Here is a 19,433-nt window from a genome sequence, read left to right as displayed (position 1 = left end):
AACTCTTGGGAGAACTCGTGTAGGTATAGGTATGGGTTTGTTTTAAACTTTGAAAGAGAATACTAGTAACTCAAGAAGGTGATGACGGATCGTCATGATTTGTAGGGATGTACATAGTTTGAGTGATGATTTACATGATCGTATAAGAATCATGCAAATCAGGATCTGTGATGTGAAAAAGTATACAAACCCTTGCATTCCATTGTAGTCAAACACGTGACATGTAACCGAGAAAGAGAGGAATATTGATAGATATCAATTATGCAAACGAATACCTAATTTGCATAATTTATGACAAAATACTATAATTATGTATAGTAATATAATATTCCAGAGTGGTAAATGATGGGATTTCATTCTTGTGGCGTTTGGGAGATAATCAAATGTGGATGTTATCAGACATAAATCATGATGGCCTCATTTACATAATATATGAGGAAATGCTACAATGGCCCTCTTTTCTAAGATTTTACTTTAATGCTGTGTTTTGTGTAGAGAAAAGGATCACTTGAAATTCATGCAATCGAGGACCTTATTTACATACTGAGTGATAAGCATTCACTCGAAAAGGCTAACATCAGTCGGCGAAGGTATGAGGTCGTGGAACTCTAGTTAATTATGTTTATTAATGTTGAAATCTGTTTTTTCCAGACTGCCCAAGGCACGGTAGTCCTGACCATAGGGCGGCTGAAGGCTAGCTCCCAGGCGTCACGCAGGACCTCCATGGCCAGCTCCACCATGGTTATCTTTTTAGTATCATCATGTTTATTAATGTTGAAATCTGTTTTTCCAGACTGCCCAGGGTACGGTAGTCCTGACCATAGGGCGGCTGAAGGCTAGCTCCCAGGCCTCCCGGAGGACCTCCATGGCCAGTTCCTGCATTGTTGTTATCTAATAGTATTACATAATTATTCATTACTCAGTGTTTATGTTGTAATCTTTGGTTTGTATTTACCAGACTGCCCAGGGGACGGTAGTCCTGACCACAGGGCGGCTGAAGGCTAGTTCCCAGGCCTCTCGCAGGACCTCCATGGCCAGTTCCTGCATTGTTGTTATCTAATAGTATAATACATAATTATTCATTACATTCATCACTTGTTTATGTTGTAATCTTTGGTTTGTTTTTTTCCAGACTGCCCAAGGGACGGTAGTCCTGACCATAGGGCGGCTGAAGGCTAGCTCCCAGGCCTCTCGCAGGACCTCCATGGCCAGCTCCAGCAGCCTATCCCACCCCCAGGCTGGGTCCACAGGCAGCATGGACCGGGCCGGCATCATCACAGGGCCCAGGAGGGTGGCTGGGGGTAGGCTATGTTTTTTATGCATCATTTTCATTTTATTGAAATTATAACACAGCAATTGTGGCGTCTGTGTGGCATAGTGGCAGAGCATCCGGCTATGAACCAATGAGACCCAGGTTCAATCCCCAGGGGTGTACCCAGACATGTCCGGACATGCACCCAGACGTTGTGTCCTAGGGAAAGGCACTTAACACATATTTCCCATGTCCTAAGCCCAACAGTAGGGTTTGGGTTGGCGTTAGGAAGGGCATCCAGCCGTAAAAACTCTTGCTACAAAAAAGACTTGCACTAGATAAAGAGTTCACGGGCTCTCCATCCATGTGCAAGCACGTCCAACCCCCATATGATGGGGAATGAAAGATGTTAAATTGGATAGAGAGAGAATACACAGGTCACCCAGGCAGTGTTGCTGGTGTTGGATGCCATCTAACATACAGTATAACATCCACATGATTTCAAATCATGATCTTCTGTTGATTTAATGATTTACATTTACTTGTACATCACTATTCTTCCGGGAGGCCACTTTCTACAGAAATACTGAAGCAAACATTTAACCAGCATAAATTCTACAGAAACGAGTACAGTGCTGAAAAAATTGCAAATCATAGTTGAAAGTAAACTGAAAACAAACTTCCATCTCTTAAGAATCAATGGATTCAACTTTCAAACAAACTTTTGAAGCGAGATGTAGTTTTTGATAGTGACACTCTTTCATCTCAATCTTAAAGAACTGGTAACGACTTTCCTTCTCTCTCCAGTCGCAGACTCAGCTGACCTCCCCATGGACGGGGTCCGGATGGTGGAGATGTACAAGGGGCCGCAGGACTCCCTGGGGGTGAGCATCGCTGGGGGTGTGGGGAGCCCCCTGGGGGACGTCCCCATCTTCATCGCCATGGTGCAGGCCAACGGCGTGGCGGCGCAGACGCAGAAACTCAGGGTGAGACGTCATTTTTGTATCAGGTTCTGTATCTGATTGGTCAACTGAAATGTAACTGCCATTTTGTGTAACTAAGGCCACACCAATTTAATTTCTTGGTTAACGGATTCTTATTTTCCCCCAAAAAAAATTTAGAAAAAAAAATCATGAGTCTTCTGTTTTCATGATTTTTTTTTTCAAATTTTTTTTTTTTTGAAAATAAAAATCCGTCAACCAAGACATTAAATTGGTGTGGCCTAATAGGAACTTTGCAGGCACCTTACAGCAGTTTTGTCACACCAAATGACCTATCGCACCTAAGCTTTCCCTGTCTATCATATGGTTTTGTATTGATGTACTACAATTTGTGTAGGACCACAGGAAGAATAGCTAGCAGAAATGTCCAGCTAATTGGGGGTCCAAATAAAGTCAAAGCTGTTCATATCTCCAGTTTTTGGTTAAAGCTACAATGTAGCTATTGAAGAGGAGAATGAGACAGGCTCCTACTATGTTTGATAACAATATTTTGCAGTAAATTCATTACTCGTAGTCAGGCTTCAAGTTCTTCTCAGCAGATCGAAGACATGGCATCTTTCCTATTACTTATATCTGATGTTGCATTCCACCTCCCAGGTTGGAGACCGCATCCTGAGCATTAATGGACAGCCCCTAGAGGGGGTGACTCATGCACAGGCGGTCAACATGCTGATGCAGACTACAGGGAGGGTCACGCTGGAGGTGAGATCTTTACCAAGAAGGTTTATCACAGGTTTACAGGTTGGATCCGTTGGCATGTGTGGTGGCCGCCATCTTGATTTTATGATGTCGCAGGGTAGCCATACCATTTTATTGGGAGGGATGTTTTTCTTTGGGTCGCTAGCGTTCTATTTTCAACAAATGGGCACACAACTATCCCACATTCAACTCAAACAAAAAGAAAAACTCAATACCAATTCATATTCATAAAAAGACCCCGTAATCGCTAAACTAACATAGCAAACCTGAAGTATATGTAGCACAAATATTTAACTCTAGTTTATTTGTTATATCATGGGTTTGTTTCTAACATATAGAAGCTATGGATGGATTGTTATGGTATTTGGTGTGCGGTTACATTAAAGAGGAAAAAAGAAGGTGTAATAACTGGAACTGGAATGAGTGAAGGAAGGTGCTTTGCATGTGTTGTTTGTGTATATTACAGAATCTCTCTATGCTAACACATGCTGAAAAAGATACCATGGTGGTTAAAGAAAACAGAAAAGAATTGATAAATTTTCACTTAGAATGTTAAGTTTGTTATTGTTTATTCCAGGTTTCCCAGGGCGATGAGTTGGCCAACATGGCGGGAGGAGATGCCGCTCCAAGCGTCGCCAGCGTCGTGGCAACCAGCGCCGAATCATCGTCACCGCTCAATTTCAACGACGACCTGGGAGGGTGAGGCTACATCTTATGTTTTAGACTGATGAGGACACATAGATTTACCTTCAAGTTGTTGGCTTCCAAATCTTTAGTGAATTTAGCTTTAAGGAGTCTAATGGGAAAGCCTGCACCTTGTTTTTTGTTTGTTTTGTTTTATTTATTTGCACATAAAAGCAAAAACAAAAACAATAATGAATTAATTGAAAGTACAAAAGAATGTGCAGGAGGAGGAAAGAAGCCTGCAAGGCTTATAGAAGCCCTCCTCCTTTTATCTTAACAAATGTCGATTACAAGAGTGATATGATAAATAACGAACAAAGGTATAAAAATGATGAAATAAACATAATGAACAACTATATAACGAAAAATCGAATACTGATAATATAATACAGATCAAACGTAAGGTTGGAGTTATTTTCTGATCCAAGTTTTCATCCCAGTTTTGAGATATCTAGGAACCTAGGAAATGAATTTGGGTGGCCTTTGAGTCCCTTTTGAAGAACTGCAGCATAACCAGTAGTGTAGTGTACTTACCATTCAGTCAGCATTGTACATGTATGTACATTAGGAAGAACCAAATACTAGTAGGTCTATTCACATAGAAATGTATAGGCAGACTGCTTAATGGATGTAGACATATAGCATGATGACAATATACAATTAAAGTTTGTTTTCTGATGATTCCAGCCCGACCCAGTACAAGACCATAGAGTTGGAGCGCGGTCCCGACGGGCTTGGCTTCAGCATCGTGGGGGGTCATGGCAGCCCGCACGGCGACCTTCCGATCTACGTCAAGACCGTGTTCGCCAAGGGCGCGGCGGCGGAAGACGGCCGTCTTAAACGTGGGGACCAGATTGTGGCGGTGAACAACGAACCTCTGGAAGGAGTGACTCACGAGGAAGCGGTGTCCATCTTAAAGAAGTCCAAGGGGAAGATTGTGCTGACGGTCCTGACTTAAGATGCAGGGAAGGAGGAGGAAAGGTCGCCAGTGCTTTAAGAAGGTGAAATGATCAAAATTTGCACTTTCTCTTCAATAAACGTATTTAAGAGAGTTGTGAATCTAAGCTACAATATGAGTGCCAACAGCAGAACACAATAGATTAATTTTCTTCTTTTTGAAAAGAAAAAGCTTTTGAGAAGCACTTTCAAATTGAATATTGTGATACAGAATTTGACTATGCACTGAACGGAAGTTGTTGTCATTTTTTAAAATTCACCCTAGTATCAAATTAACAACATAAGTGAATTCCATGTATTTGTGCAGTAGAATTTTACATACATTTACAGTAATGCTATAGTGATCAAATATACCATTTATAAGTACATGTATACAAACAAATAATGTGATAGTTTTGATGGGAGCTTGATGCTTCCAAAACTTGTGCCAACTTGACATGTGAGTTTGATTAGGCAAGGAAACATTACAAACATTATTATAACACTTCAAACTTAACATTTCTCATCTATATGGCATGTGTTGGGATCTTAAACCTTAGCACTCTGAGGTAGCCATTTGGCACCCAATTCCTTATTGGTTACAGAGTTAGGCAGCAGGGAGAAGGTTAAAAGGACATTGCAAGTCTTGAACAAATTTAAACTTATCTGCTGGAGTTAAACATTCCTATAAAAGTATGTTTCTTTTTGCATTACTCGAATTACTCAAAAGATGTCATGTAGTAGCCTCCAATAATTTTAATACTACACCATATGGTAATAATTTATTAATTTTCTCTTTCGATTTCTGAAAAAATCAGAAGACTTCATTTTTCACTACAGTAAGTCTTTCCTATAATACCATTCTATAATAATCTATTCCATAGACTAGATTATGTTATTCTGTTATGATAGCAGCTACTTTTCATACAGGATGCCAAGGTGTTAATTTGTTATGAATCGGCAGATGATGTAAATGTTTATGTCCTGTATGGAAAAAGATGTATGTAATTCTTCAAACTTGGAAAGTGTGTTTCTCCAGAAATCTGATACTGTGTGGTAACTAACCTATGATTAAGTATTAACTGAATACAGCAACATTATTCTGTTAAGTTGTAGGAAAAGTATGTTTGGATGAATGCAGCCTGTAGCAAAAAGTATAAGTGAAGTTCTAGTGTTTTAGACATATCAGTAGAAAATAGGAGAATAGTTTCAATTGTTTGCACGATAGATTCCAAGATGGGGACACTAGTTGAAGTCATCTTGCTAGAAGCACTTTTCTCTAAGTGAGCATGTACAAGGAATTCTAAGTGCCATAATTAGTTTCAGCGGAAGTTTGTGTGTAACAAGGATTGGAAATGGAGTAGCATGTTTGCAATTGTTAACCAGTGTTTACCTAATTTCTTAAGGATAAGACTATTTTAACCAGAGCTTCATTTGCAATACAATCATTATGTTATAAGTTAAAACTTGAATGTACTTGTAGTGGTTGATGTATAAGTTCTATGTTTCTGTTTTCTTCATTGATTATAAAGACTGGATCACAAATGAGTACAAGATTTCATCTACAGTGAAAGACACATTCAAGCTACCTTAGCAGGCTTTTTGACTGGGCTTTTCTTTGGCTGATTATGTTTTTTGATTGTGCCAGAAACAATCAGAACAGAATGTACGACATAAAAACAGCACATGGTAGTCCAATTAAAGCCCTGACAAAAAGCCTGCTATGTTAGCTAGAAAGATACAATATACCGGTAGATTCCATATATTTAAGACTACACTCCAGAAGATGTCAAGTAATGCTCTCTATAATTCTTGATATAGTTTGTCTTCACTTACTGCTTATAATCCGGCCCTCATATGATATCATGTGTTAAAGTTATTTCCATTACTTGAGTATTACAACAATAGTGTTATAATGAGATGTACATTTCCAAGAACAAAAGATATGCAAATGATGTGTAACCACAGTGAAGTAAGTTGTATGCTTAGGTATTTAGCAGTAATCCCTCTTTAGAAGACAGTAACGTTAGATGCTAGAATCTTCATCTTCATGATTTTATTGAAGACGGAACTGCATGTAGTTTGAAGCTAGTTTTCGTAATTTTGTAACAACAATAGCAAAATGGTAACAAACAGTATTCAGCAGTTGTCAATAAAGGCTTCCAATAAAGAACTTGATAATTACAATTTGAGGTTTTTCCTTTTTTCTTAACCCTAAGGAAGTGTAGTGTTATTTGGTTTCTTTGTGTGTGTCTGTATTTGCCTGTGTGTACGCCTGTGTGTGTGCGTGTCTGTGTGTACGTATGTGTGTGTGTGTGTGTCCGTATGTATGCAAATGTATATACGCATGTGTGTGTGTGTCTGTGAGTGTGTGTGATTTCAACATACACAATGTAGTTGCCATACATACTAAGTACAGCTATTGGGGGGGGGGGGGGGTAGCACAGCAATATCGGTAAGGGGGTGAAGTCTGCTGCCTCTGATTTCCAAAATTAGGGCGAAAACTTTACGTACCGCGTGTCGCTACGGGACTCTGCTCGTGCGAAGTTGCCACCGATCCCGAAGGTTAACAAAAAAGGAAAAACCTCAAATTATAGCTCACCTAACTCGGTGACGTTTTGCGCCTGAATTTCATCAATGGCGTCCCCTATATGTCAAACGCTTGCACAGAATTCTAGTATGTCGGTTATCACGATTTCTGTGGTCTGCCTTTTGTATTCTCGGGCAGTAAAAGGTCCTAACAGTGACTTAACCGGGTATCCAGTCTATCGAGGATTGGACGGGCTCTCTTCGGGGCGCAAGGAGTACTCGGCCGCCCGGATGAAGAAGAAGAAGAAGTGGTACTCGGTAGTAGTTTTACGCGGTTCGAGTCAACGTTAATTGTCGAGGGCTAACTAACTCTAACCGCATGAGACTCCTACCGAGTCACGTAGTTTACCCAGGCGGTAGAGAACCCCCAGAGCACCGAAGAGAGCCAGCCCAAAGCACGATAACGGGATACCGGGTCAGGATCGTGGATAAACTGGGTAACACAAGCGCCGCAGTTTGGATCAACACAACGCTAGTTGTTTGGTATGTCTGAACGATTTGTAGAAGTTACATGGCACCGTACAACGTTTCCCTAGGCATTTAGAAATGTTAGAGAGGCAACAGATGCATATAAGTTCACCAAAATTACCTTTATTGCATAGCTTCTCTACTTGTCTCCGCCAAACAACAGAAAACGATTCAATGGCTGCAACCCGGGCAACTGCCAAATGTTCCATGCGTGTCAAGGGCGTCACCAAGCGGATTAGTAGAGAACGGCACAACAGTAATATTGTCAATACGATTTTACATGGTATATTTAAGAGCGACCCCTAGCAGTTAATGTAATAAATGCTGCATCGCCATTGACTAGGAAAGAAGCCATGGTTAAGTCAACCAATCAGATTAGACATTAGAAATTTAATGATGATGGTTATAAATCCATTGGACTTACCTATTGGTCATCACTCAATAGCCAATCAATCTTCATCGCAGGGATACATTCAAGTTACTTGATGTCATATTTCCTGTAGATCAAATATTAGTCTGCACCGATTAGTCCATTTATTTTATTGGACCAATCAGCATCCAGATAACAACGTCGACACCTTAGCTGCAGTTCTACTTTACTCCGCTAAACAATAGTGGCGTCCTTGTACCGCAGCGAGTGAGAGAAATGAATAACTGGCATTCTAAACGCCGTATTTTACAAATGGAAAGTCTTACAGAGTTATAACTTGGCAAAGTTTTGGTGCTGTTGCTGCAGGATCTCCCAGAGGTGCCAAAATGACGCTAGCAATCGTCCTGCTCAACATGTACGTTGCCCCAAGGTGCATGTAAAGGTTGCCCGCGACTGTTATGTGTATTGCCCCTCCATTTTGGGAAATCATTTCGCCATTATATTGTTTTATAAAAGTGTTTCGAATCCTGATGTACTGTGTGTCCCCTTTCCGAACTCATTTTGATTTCGATTACCCAATGAGATTCTACAAAACCTGCTTGGTGTAGCCCGTATCCATGCAACTTTGCGGATGATGAAGTCCACAATACTGCAGTTAGCAAGCTTGAAGATAGGAGGCGCTAAAACATTACCGTGAAAGAGATGGACACGGAGAGGTGGCGTGTGTGTGTTCGTGTGTTTGTGCATGCGTGCGTGTGTGTGTGTGTGTGTGTGTGTGTATGTATCTGTGCGTGCCTCTTTTCCATTGTTGCTACCATTTTCAGCAATTGGGAAGAAAAATAAAACGCCAGCCATCTCTAAAAACTACAATCATCTACCCGTTCAGCTAGCAGAACCGACAATATGGAAACGCAGACAAAGAGGCACATTTCACGAACTACTTAATCCTCCCTCTCGAGATCTGTTAGATGATTAGCGAAAAGGCTAATCCTCTTAAATCCATCGTTACACAAACCCCCCGTGTGCGGCGTCATTGAAAGACAAATCCTTCATGCTGGCGCTTAAAGATTGTTGTGATTTCTAAGACTGACTGTGATCACTAAGACGACTAAGTCTGGCAATGGATCAAGGATCTCGCCACTTGAATGCATATTTCTTGCCTAATATATAGTGAAAATCGTATCTGCCTCTTCTTGAGTGTGTATATAGATTAAGACGCCTTATTGGAGCAAGGAGGTCAAAACTCCGTGATTAGAGAAGGGCTACGACTGAAGGAAGGTTGGAGGGGTATCATAGCGTTAACCGTAACGTTATTATTAGTACTACTACTAGTTAAAAGAGTTTTATTTTTGTTGCTTCGTTTTCAACTGCCTTGTTTCGATCGTCTTAAACTATTTTATGGGTCCTGCTAAGGTCGATTCCAAGTTAATTGCACGACAATTGTAACAGGTAACGGGGGGTGCCCAACCATCTGACGTTTTTTACGCGCTGGAACTCACGGCGCTCCATTGCTGGTTGCCAGAGAGTGGTCAGGTTTTAATGAATGAATTTTGAACACATTCATCTAAAGACCATACTTGGACAAGAAATGTATTCATACTGTTCATGGGCCCTTCATGCTCCGCGTTACATGCGGAAGACGCTGTGAGACATTTTCACGAATGTACCTTCTGATTTAGTGCTACGCCAGATAGTGTGCCTAACTTAGTACGCTTTGGTAATTTTGCTCTCTTCGGAAGTTGGTGATGAAGTTAGGGAAATGTAAATAAGGCTTGAAGTCTGCTATATTCTAGCTTTCTTTTGACCGGAAAATTTTGACTGTGTGCACTTCTAACGTCATGTGAGAAGGGCTATATCTAGCGCATCCCAGCTCATGTTCCCACGGGAAATAGGCTACTACGCGGCCCGACGTACGTATTGAATGCGGCCCGACTTACGAAATCATTACGAAAAAATAACACCGCTTACATCAATAATACTCCGTCTACTTATTGGGAAACATCTTCGCCATCTCTGTATTCAGTTTCCTTTTCATAGACGGTACCAATCACATGTTAGAGCGTAACAAAACTGTGCGTTGAATCGTTCCGCCACCATCGCGGCCCAAAAAAATGGCGGGAAAACAACGTCGTCAGACGACAGCAATGTTTACGTTGTTTTTCTTTGGTCGGTTTTCTTCTCAACAAACACTTAAAGACCCAAATCTTTAGTGTTTTATGAAATTATTTTTCTTATGTGTATGATAGCTGTGTGACTTATGTATCTGCTTGGCACAGGTCGTATATTTAGGTGCCGGGCCGTCTAGCTACGCAGTGACCCTCTACTCAGCGTTGCCATCATTATTGTCAAAATACTACTTTTCGACAAAACAAGAAATGAATATGTTTTGAATGTAAATGACAATTATGTGCATGAACTTGGGTTATTTACCTTCCTTATCAGCATAGTCATTGGACACAAACACGGCGTACTTATGCAAAATAAGATCAGTAAAAAATCCGTGCGATGTTCGGGCGCGTGCGATGTTCGGGCGGCCCCCGTTACAATGTAAGGCAAAACGCTGTATGAGACAACTTGTCTGCAATGTACGCGTAGATTCTAAGCCACATTGCTGACTGCACATCTAGATGGTGCAAGATGTTTTAGTTGTAACGACAGGAATCTCTCCATTGGTGGTCAGAGACACCAGACATGTGTTATGAATAAAGGACTGGGACCCACGGGGTCCCGGCATCAGTTCTCACAAGGCAAGCACTGAGTGAAGACCTCATTCCTTGCTCTCCTAGCTAGTGCCTTTATTTACTCAACACTGGTGGCATAGCGGTGGTTGCCGTTTTCGAACGGCCGAACCCGCCTCGACGCAAGCCTTGGCCAGCTACCATGCCGCCCGAGTCGCCCGGTAGCGATTGAGACCAGCGGCTATTAAAGCAAGCTCCGTCCGCGCTGCGATGCTACGCCTGCCATCGTGCCACGTCGACAGCCAGCTGCCCCAACTCACCACGCTACCACGCCGTCCGTTTAGCCAGCCTGCCGCCGTACTACACAGACCCAGCTCGCCCGACGTGTCTCCATGCCGCCATCTAACCAAGCCAGCCTGCCAGCCGACCCTGTCTGCCAGATGCCCGGGGCCAGGCGTCCGGACTCCCTGCTTGCCGTCGCTGAGGCCAGAGCACGCCGCTGTCCTGATGCCACCCGCCGCCGACCACGTGCGCAAGACCCCGTGAGCGCTGTCCTGCCGACTACGCTGCCGTCTCCCTGACCCACCATGCCGACTTGATCGCGACCCAGCCCGACTACCCCTACGACGGAACCCGTCGCTGCCCATCCGTGATAACCAGCGTGACCTTCTACCGTGAAAACTAGCCGAACTGTGAAAAAGTACTTCTCCGCGTATCCTGCCGGACCACTGAACTTTGTGCAACATCTCGAACTTTTGTGGTTTACTTGTAGCTAGGTACCATTATTGCACGATGTCTTGTATTCTTGTATGTTCGTGAGCCTACGGGTGACGGACCCGCCAGGTGGACTATTCGTAAGCCTACGGGAAACGGATCCACCTGGTGGACGCTATATTGTATTGTTTTGTATTGAGACTGCATGATGCCTTTCCTAGATAGAACTGATTTGCCTACGGGACGGTCTATGCTAGATGTGACATGATTGTGAGTTGATATTTGCCGACCACCCTGAAGCTGGGTAATGTCGGATACTGCGTTGACCATGCTGCGTTAACGTAGAACTTGCTCGTACTTGACTGCTGTCAGTAGCGAAGCCTGTTTTTGCTTGTTTATGTTTGTTGTTTTATGTTCGTGCTTTGAAGTAAGTACCCAGACGCCTGTCTATCATCACAGCAGCAGTCCGTCTTTGAGGCTTCTCTCTATGTCGTTGAATCCGGAAGAAGTGTCACACCCGTGCCCGTTTATGGCCTGGCAATGTTTATCTTACCATCTCTGTTTATATTATTGTACCTTACCTCTCCGTTTTTAACTGCCATATTTCGATCGTACTTTGTGACGTCTTTAAAGTTATATTTTAAAGGATTCGAGACGAATCCTATGTAGAGGGGGAAGAGTGCTGACTGCACATCTAGATGGTGCAAGATGTTTTAGTTGTAACGACAGGAATCTCTCCATTGGTGGTCAGAGACACCAGACATGTGTTATGAATAAAGGACTGGGACCCACGGGGTCCCGGCATCAGTTCTCACAAGGCAAGCACTGAGTGAAGACCTCATTCCTTGCTCTCCTAGCTAGTGCCTTTATCAACTCAACAACATCATGATATCGATATAACAAGACACAGCGGTGACTGCAGCTTTGACAGTTTTAATTAACAGTTTATTCAAGCTGACAGCTTTAGCATGAAACCACACCTTTCTGACTACAATCGTCCCATTGTGTTGAGATGATTACACGTAAAACCGATCCGATTATGAAGACTGTCTGACACCTAATACTCCAGTAGTTAAAGTTACACCAGTCTACCTACGCAAATCGTGATAGCCGAACCGCAAACACGAAAAGAATGTGCCGCGAAAACCGCAGGCAACGTTTCGGGCGTTCTTGACATTGTTTCTTGACTTTGTTCCATGTCTTTTGTGTCATTTGAGATAGGCGACTGCCGTACTCAAAGCGTTAGCGCTGTCATCACCTGATGACTGTGTTGTGTTGAGAGAGAGCTATTTTTAGATATCAGAGAGTCCGTGCGATCGGTGGATTTCTTTGTTTGGTGTCGATTTTCAAGCCTTTCTCTCATTTTCTTTTTGTTTCGTCGTGCGAAGTGGATTAGAATGTAGGTGCGAGTTTTCACACTGTTGCTTTGATCCGTCGCACGCGTGGTTTCTTCTGTCAAACTTCATTAAAATTTTGACGGTCACTTTTTAATGGAAATGAAAATCATGTGGTTCTATCTATCATCAAGTTGCGTATCGAAAAGAGACAACCAAAAAAAGTTGCTCAAGCCCTTGCGGTTTTAGTTTGAAACGCAACATGATCTAGATCTATGCTCAGTGATATACATTCGCAAGTTTTAAAAAGTAATTTGACAGTGTAATATTAACATAGAAAGATACAACTTGCTATAGTATAGAGTTCCACTGCACTTCCAACGAAAGCCGCAAATCCTTTGCCCCTCATTTACCTACACCTAACGTTAGCATTACCCACTATCCAAATATCATAAACTTGTCTAGTTTTTGTGCCCACAATCAACAAACAAGCCCACAAGAAACCGCATCGAAAACACAAATGCCTTAATGGAGGCAATAACGGACGTACGAAACAGGGCAAATACAAACTGTTACACCGACTTCATTGACCAGTGACAAAGCACTCTCGTAATCGTATGGTTACCTGCTCATAACGTGCCATCTGTTGCAGTTTGTAAAGTTAATCTTCTCTTTTGTGTATCTTTTTTGTGATTGCACAAAAACTATATAACGTTACTGCACATCTTTAATACATAAATATGTCGACTTGTGTATTTTTCTGATCAATATGTACAATCTCTGCCCTTAATTCAACGTTCTTTTCTGCATTCCTACATATCTAAACATGCATTATATGCACTTTCCCGTACATTATGATATAATCCCTTTACATTATTTTCCGTACACAGTGTAGTCCATTGATCCTGTAACGTTACGTTATGCAACGATTTATTCTACTGTACAGTGCCTTATGATAAGCTTTATCTAGTCATCCTTTTCTGCATTTTTACATATCTAAACAAGCACCAGAAGTACTTTTCCGCACATTATAATCTCTAAGCACTATTCTATATACTTTTCTGTACGCCACCCAGCGTAGTGCATTGCCCCGGCCCCCTCCGTGGCACCCAGCTGACAGTGCATGTGTGCTCCAGCCAGCCCGCCCGGGGATCACGACAACACGGCCACGCTCCAAACAATTTTCCTACCGTCCCTCTCACTCTCAGGATGTTTATGTTCCTGTCCCTGAGCTAACTTCCTTCCAGAGTGCTCAAAGAGTCTCCTAAACCCGTACCAAAGCACGCAGAAGCTTAGTTTTCCTCTCCTACAACATCCTTTCTCTTTTTGTGTTTGTGTGTTTGAGGGGACCGTTACGTTATCGGTTCGTTTGCACAGTGTGGAGTTGCACTGATTCCGGACGGAGCTGAGGGTAACTCTAGCGGGGCCACAGCTCTGAATGCTTGACCTCGGGGCTTGAGGAGGGACAGAGGATCGCCCAGCGAGTGTCCACACACAAGTCATCCTTCATTCTCGGTTGACTCCGTAAACATTTGCTCTCGAGGCCGCCCGTGGAGCGCGACCCGGACCGGACCAAGCGAGTTGAACAGTCGGGGGAAAGATGGCGAGGAGCCCGCACAACTCTAGACGCGACACGGTCGCAGGAATCGCCTTGGTCAGCCTTCTCTTCTGTCTTCAAGGAGCCAGTGCCCAAGGCGTGGAAGCTGAAGGTATGTTCCTTACAAATTGAGGTTTTAAGATCATAATCCAAGGGTAAAGAGCTAGATCTAGAGAAGATATGACTATAGGGGAGGGGGGTTGAATGAAGGTTTTGTGTATGTTCAATGTTGTGATGTGTGTTAGTTATGTCTTGCCGGTATAAGGGCCTTGAAGTCTGTTGTGTGTACGAGAAAAAAAGAAGTACTTTAAGCCTAACTTCTACGCACTAGGGACTGGTTAGAAGCTCAACTGAATCAGACTTCAAGCGTATAGTTTACAGTCCCGTAGTCTTGTAGAAATCCACAGGCTTTGAGGGCTTTATTTGTGAAATCTCATCCACTCGCTTTCTTGTAAGAAGTCTCAACATCAGACTTTGCAGCGGGCGTTCAATGTTCCGTTACACGCGCTAGCAGTAGCTAAATCATGCGCTTCATCTTATAATTTGCGGCTGGTTTTGAGGTTACAGCTTCCCCCGCAGTAGCTAGGTCTCTATTTTCCTCAGGGGGCCGCCTGGCTACGAATAACTACCCGCTAAACACCCGCTGTTTACTCTGCCATTGTGCCCTATTTTGTGGTCAAATTTGGGGGTGTCGCTGGGCTAATTTGCGGGCCATTGTCACAGCGTGCTACTGGTGTTAGGATGGGTCCATTACCCCACCCACAGACCCCCCCCCCTAAACATTACCCTGCCCACATACCCCCTCCCCTAAACATTACTCCACCTACAGACCCCCCCCCCCCTTAAATGGTAAGCTCCCCGGCCCCCTGGTGAAAGAGAAAGTAATGATGGAAGATGGGGGTAGTGCAATGATTATAGATGGGTCTATTTGAGATATGGCAGAAAAGATTTTAAAGCTAGCTTGGCAAAGTTTAGAATTTTTGGACGATACACATTTTTCAATAACAGTAATTCACTAAGTAGAAATAAGTAGATATATAACAACAAATGACCATCTGCTGTGTATAAATTATAGTGATTTTACCCCACCCTTTGCATACAATGCATAGTGTTTCAGAGTTGTAACGTTACATCATAAGATAAGAGACCAAGAAAAAGTAAGGTGTTGTTGATGCAACATTTTCTGCAGAAAGTTAGATTGGTTGTTTATCTGTTTTATACAACCTTGCACAGGACAGAGAACCTACTAGGTTTGGTCCACTCACACTGGGATGGACCTCTACTCTTTTCGAAGTGTGGTGGGTTCTTTAACATGCTGTAGGTGTGGCTCTCCTCAAACAAGGGACAAAGTGTCCCCTCCAAATGATGGTAACCCACACCAGCAGCGTGCAAATCGGTGGGCAGGATATTGACACCAGCCACAGGGTGGGGTGTCCTGACTTGTCTGAATCTGACAGAGAAGTGCTACCTGATTTTCAGCCATGTTTCCTGCAGATATGGTCTGAAGTATTGATGGATGGACTGATTACTGTAGATCCAAAGATGTTTGCAGTGGTTTTATTTTTCATGATTTTTGTAGTGATCTCCCTGTTTCCAAATCATGACATTGCAGATATTAGTGCTACCTGATTTCCCACCATGTTTCCTGCAGATGTGGTCTGAAGTATTGATGGATGGATGGATTACTGTAGATCCTAAGATTTTTGCAGTGGTTTTATTTTTCATGATTTTTGTAGTGATCTCTCCATTTCCAAATCATGAATCTGACAGAGAAGTGCTACCTGATTTCTTTACCATGTTTTCTACAGATGTAGATGAAGTATTGATAGATGGATTACTGTAGATCCTAAAATTTTTGCAGCGGTTTTACTTTTCATGATTTTCCTAGTGACCTTTCTGCTACGAAATCATGACATTGCAAAATATGTGTTTCCTGTACACTGTAATTTGTAAATACATTAAAGTTTGTGTGGTTTTAATTTTGTGGTAGGGAGAAAATTGAGTGTTCTGGGTGGTTTAAAGTTCACCAGAAAATAGTAGACAGGTATGAGGGTGAGGGTGGTTTTGGTGTTTATGGTGAAGAGCTTACTATGAAAACAGCAAATATAAAACCACCGCAAACATTTCTGCATTTACAGTACTGTAGTTACAGATACAATTGTTTACCGCAAACTTGAAGCGCTGTGAAAAGCCTCTTTCCCCTGCTACTGCAAAGATTGTACAGAATTAGGTTTGCTACCCTTCATATAGTCTACCTGCTACACTCTAAAGAGATCGTTTTGAAAGATTGCCATGTCTATGGCTGGCCTTTTACATGGTTCATAGAATTACCTGTAAAAGAATCGCTTTGTTTCTTATCACGGTCTAACTCACAGGGTTGAAACTTGTTGGTCATCTTCCTAAAGTCCTCAGAAAAGCCCAGTAGTTTCCTTGTTAAGCCCAGTCCTGATAGCCTGAGTTCTTCTCTTGAGAAGGGACTCAAATAGTAGATAAAATGTCCATAGATTTACTGAAATCTACATGTTTTACTCTCAAAGAAGTCAAAGTTCATTGTTCTTTTTTACATGCTGCATCAAATTACCTGTAAAAGAATCCCTTTGTTCTTATCACGCTTGAACTCTTGTTGGTCTTCTAGCATCAGTTCTCAGAAAAGCCCAGTAGTTTCCTTGCTAAGCCCAGTCCTGATGGCTGGAGTCCTTCCCCTGATAAGGGATTTAAATAGTAGATGAAATGTCCATAGATTTGTTTGAATCTACATGTTTCACTAACAAAGAAGTCAAAGTACATTGAGGCTTTCATGTAAACCAACATTTTAAGAGATCCTTTCAAAGACTGCCAAGGTCAGGGCCATTCTTTTTTACATGCTTCATAGAATTACCTGTAACAGAATGCCTTTGTTTCTTATCACGCTTGAACTCACAGGGTTGCAACTTGTTGGTCATCTAGCATCATTTCCACCCAAAAGCCCAGTAGTTTCCTTGCTAAGCCCAGCGCTGATAGCTGGAGTCCTTTTCCTGATAAGGACCTTAGTAGATAAAGTGTCCATAGATTTACTGAAATCTACATGTTTTACTAACAAACAGATTGAAGTTCATTGTTCGAGCCTTTCATGAAATGCAACACCTAGGGATCAAGGAAGTTCATGGCCAGATGCCTTTTACCGCTTCAATTATGTGTAAAAGAATCCATTTTACTGCTGATCGCAGTGTAAAAACTTGGTGGTCACTTTACATTGGTCTTTCAAAAAGCCCAGTAGTTCCCTTGCTAAGCTCAGCGCTGATAGTGGAATCCTGTTCCAGATAAGGGACTTAAGTACTAGATAAGATGTCACTCTTCAATCTTCTGCCGTTTTGTCCTGAAGCCTCTGACAGCGCCTGGCTTACAGCTGTCTCCTCCCAGCACAGGGAATTCATGCACAATTGGCGCTGGCATCCCAGCTATGTTGTTTTGAAAGGCCCAGATAACAACTTGGCCCCAGAGTACAGGAGCAGTGCTGGTGTTCTAGCCTCTACACCAGGCTCTATAAATTGGCCAAATAGACAGAAAAACATGCAAGAGGAGTGAGTCCGCTATCGGGGCACAGTTTGCCGCTCTGATGGCAGATTTGACCGTCTCTCCGTAGCCGACTCCCTTAGCATACTACATTTGTATTCGCCAATTTCTGCCATTTTTTGCAGCCATCCGCGGAGCCTGGTAGAGGCTACTGGTGTTCCACCCTGCTTGGGAAAGGAAAGTCAATGTTGTGCTGTTGTGGGTAGGGCAGACCCCTAACTGTCCCAAGGACCTGTCCCACCATCCCTGGACGGAAATTTGCTTATTGCAAATTTGAACTTCCTGATATGAAAGTGATGAAAATGTACTTTTGTTAGATTCAAATGACAGATTGAACCAAGCTTTGTTTGTTTTTACAGTTTGTTCCTTTAATACCCACAGTCTTGATGATGACCATTCTGGCATGTTTGGAAAGTCGTGTAAAGTCTGATAACAGCACTTATATGTCATACCTGGGTCACAAAAACGTTCGATACGGGTGTTCCGGACTGGATATTAACTTGGGTTATCACACAGGCTTCTACTTTTATCACATGGGCTTCCATAGAATATTTAGAACAAATCATAGTTCAAAGAGATGAATTGGTATGGAACATCGTACAAATTCTATGTTAAATGTGCGACCCAGGTAGCAGTTAGAAGGTTGGGATAAAAAGCGACTGTTTTTGAATAATTGTTTGTCAATTTTTTCATAAAATTCATGGGTTTTCCCACACTTAGGTTTGTATGGTTTCCCATACACCTGTGTTACATTTTAATTGTTAAGACACATCCAATATCTAAGAGCTGACTCCAGGAAACTTGGCAAGGTATTCTAGCATTGGTCACAAATCATTTTAGAAACATATTGGAAACTTGGAGCATGTGCAAAAAATCATCAAAGTCAAAATCTTTATCGCTTTTACAAGCTTTTATGGGCTTATATTCAAGCCCTGAGCAATTATTGTGGACACAAATTTTTCTCTCTTGCCTAAGAATTGATCTTATAAATGAGTTACACCCATAATTTATCATTGTCCTTTTTGAACAGTAGACAAACTTTAAAAAATCATTCATATTGAGTTAAGATAGATGTGTAAAGAATTCATAGTTAAGCCCCCAGCTACAAAAAACATAAATCACAGAAAGTTAATCTTCCAGAATTACCACTCGTAATTTATCATATTCATTGTGAACAGTTTACCAGATTTGAATCATTCATGTTCATTTAGGATAGATGTGTAACATGTCCACTGTTTAGCTCCGAGCTACAAAAAACATATTGCATATCACAGAAAATTGAGCTTTCAAATCAATCCTCCACTCTTAAAAGTGAAGCTATTTACTAGCTATAAATCCTTTTATAGAGAAGTCAGATATTGCTGTCCTATAACCTCACCAATATTGGACAATATTTCATAGCATTAGCAGTATACTATAAATGCAGAAACGTTTGCGGTAGTTTTATCATGTTCGCGGTTTTCGCGGTGAAATTTCAGCGCAAACTTAAACCACTGCGAAACTTTTTGCCTCCCTATGACTGTAGTGCTGCTATTGTTTCAAACTCGACCTTACATGTA

The 19,433-nt window shown here is 42.1% G+C and overlaps 2 protein-coding genes across 2 annotated transcripts in view; both read left to right on the top strand.

Annotated features, from left to right (window-relative positions):
• LOC136445077 (multiple PDZ domain protein-like) overlaps positions 1-6,759 on the top strand; it is a 67,933-nt gene extending 61,174 nt beyond the window's left edge. Inside the window, exons 46-50 of the mRNA XM_066442933.1 lie at positions 1,133-1,301; positions 2,060-2,238; positions 2,851-2,955; positions 3,530-3,651; positions 4,324-6,759. Of these exons, the coding sequence (XP_066299030.1) occupies positions 1,133-1,301; positions 2,060-2,238; positions 2,851-2,955; positions 3,530-3,651; positions 4,324-4,594 (846 nt within the window). The 3' untranslated portion in view covers positions 4,595-6,759. The remainder of the gene's footprint in view (positions 1-1,132; positions 1,302-2,059; positions 2,239-2,850; positions 2,956-3,529; positions 3,652-4,323) is intronic.
• Positions 6,760-13,809: 7,050 nt separating this feature from the next.
• Positions 13,810-19,433, top strand: part of LOC136445076 (pikachurin-like) — a 65,479-nt gene continuing 59,855 nt past the window's right edge. The window contains exon 1 of the mRNA XM_066442932.1: positions 13,810-14,434. Within this exon, the coding sequence (XP_066299029.1) occupies positions 14,326-14,434 (109 nt within the window). The 5' untranslated portion in view covers positions 13,810-14,325. The remainder of the gene's footprint in view (positions 14,435-19,433) is intronic.

Source organism: Branchiostoma lanceolatum, chromosome 11 (genome assembly GCF_035083965.1).
Source record: "Branchiostoma lanceolatum isolate klBraLanc5 chromosome 11, klBraLanc5.hap2, whole genome shotgun sequence".
Taxonomy (NCBI): domain Eukaryota; kingdom Metazoa; phylum Chordata; class Leptocardii; order Amphioxiformes; family Branchiostomatidae; genus Branchiostoma; species Branchiostoma lanceolatum.
The sequence above is the reverse complement of the archived record's forward strand: the minus strand, read 5'-3'. Positions and strand labels throughout refer to the sequence as shown.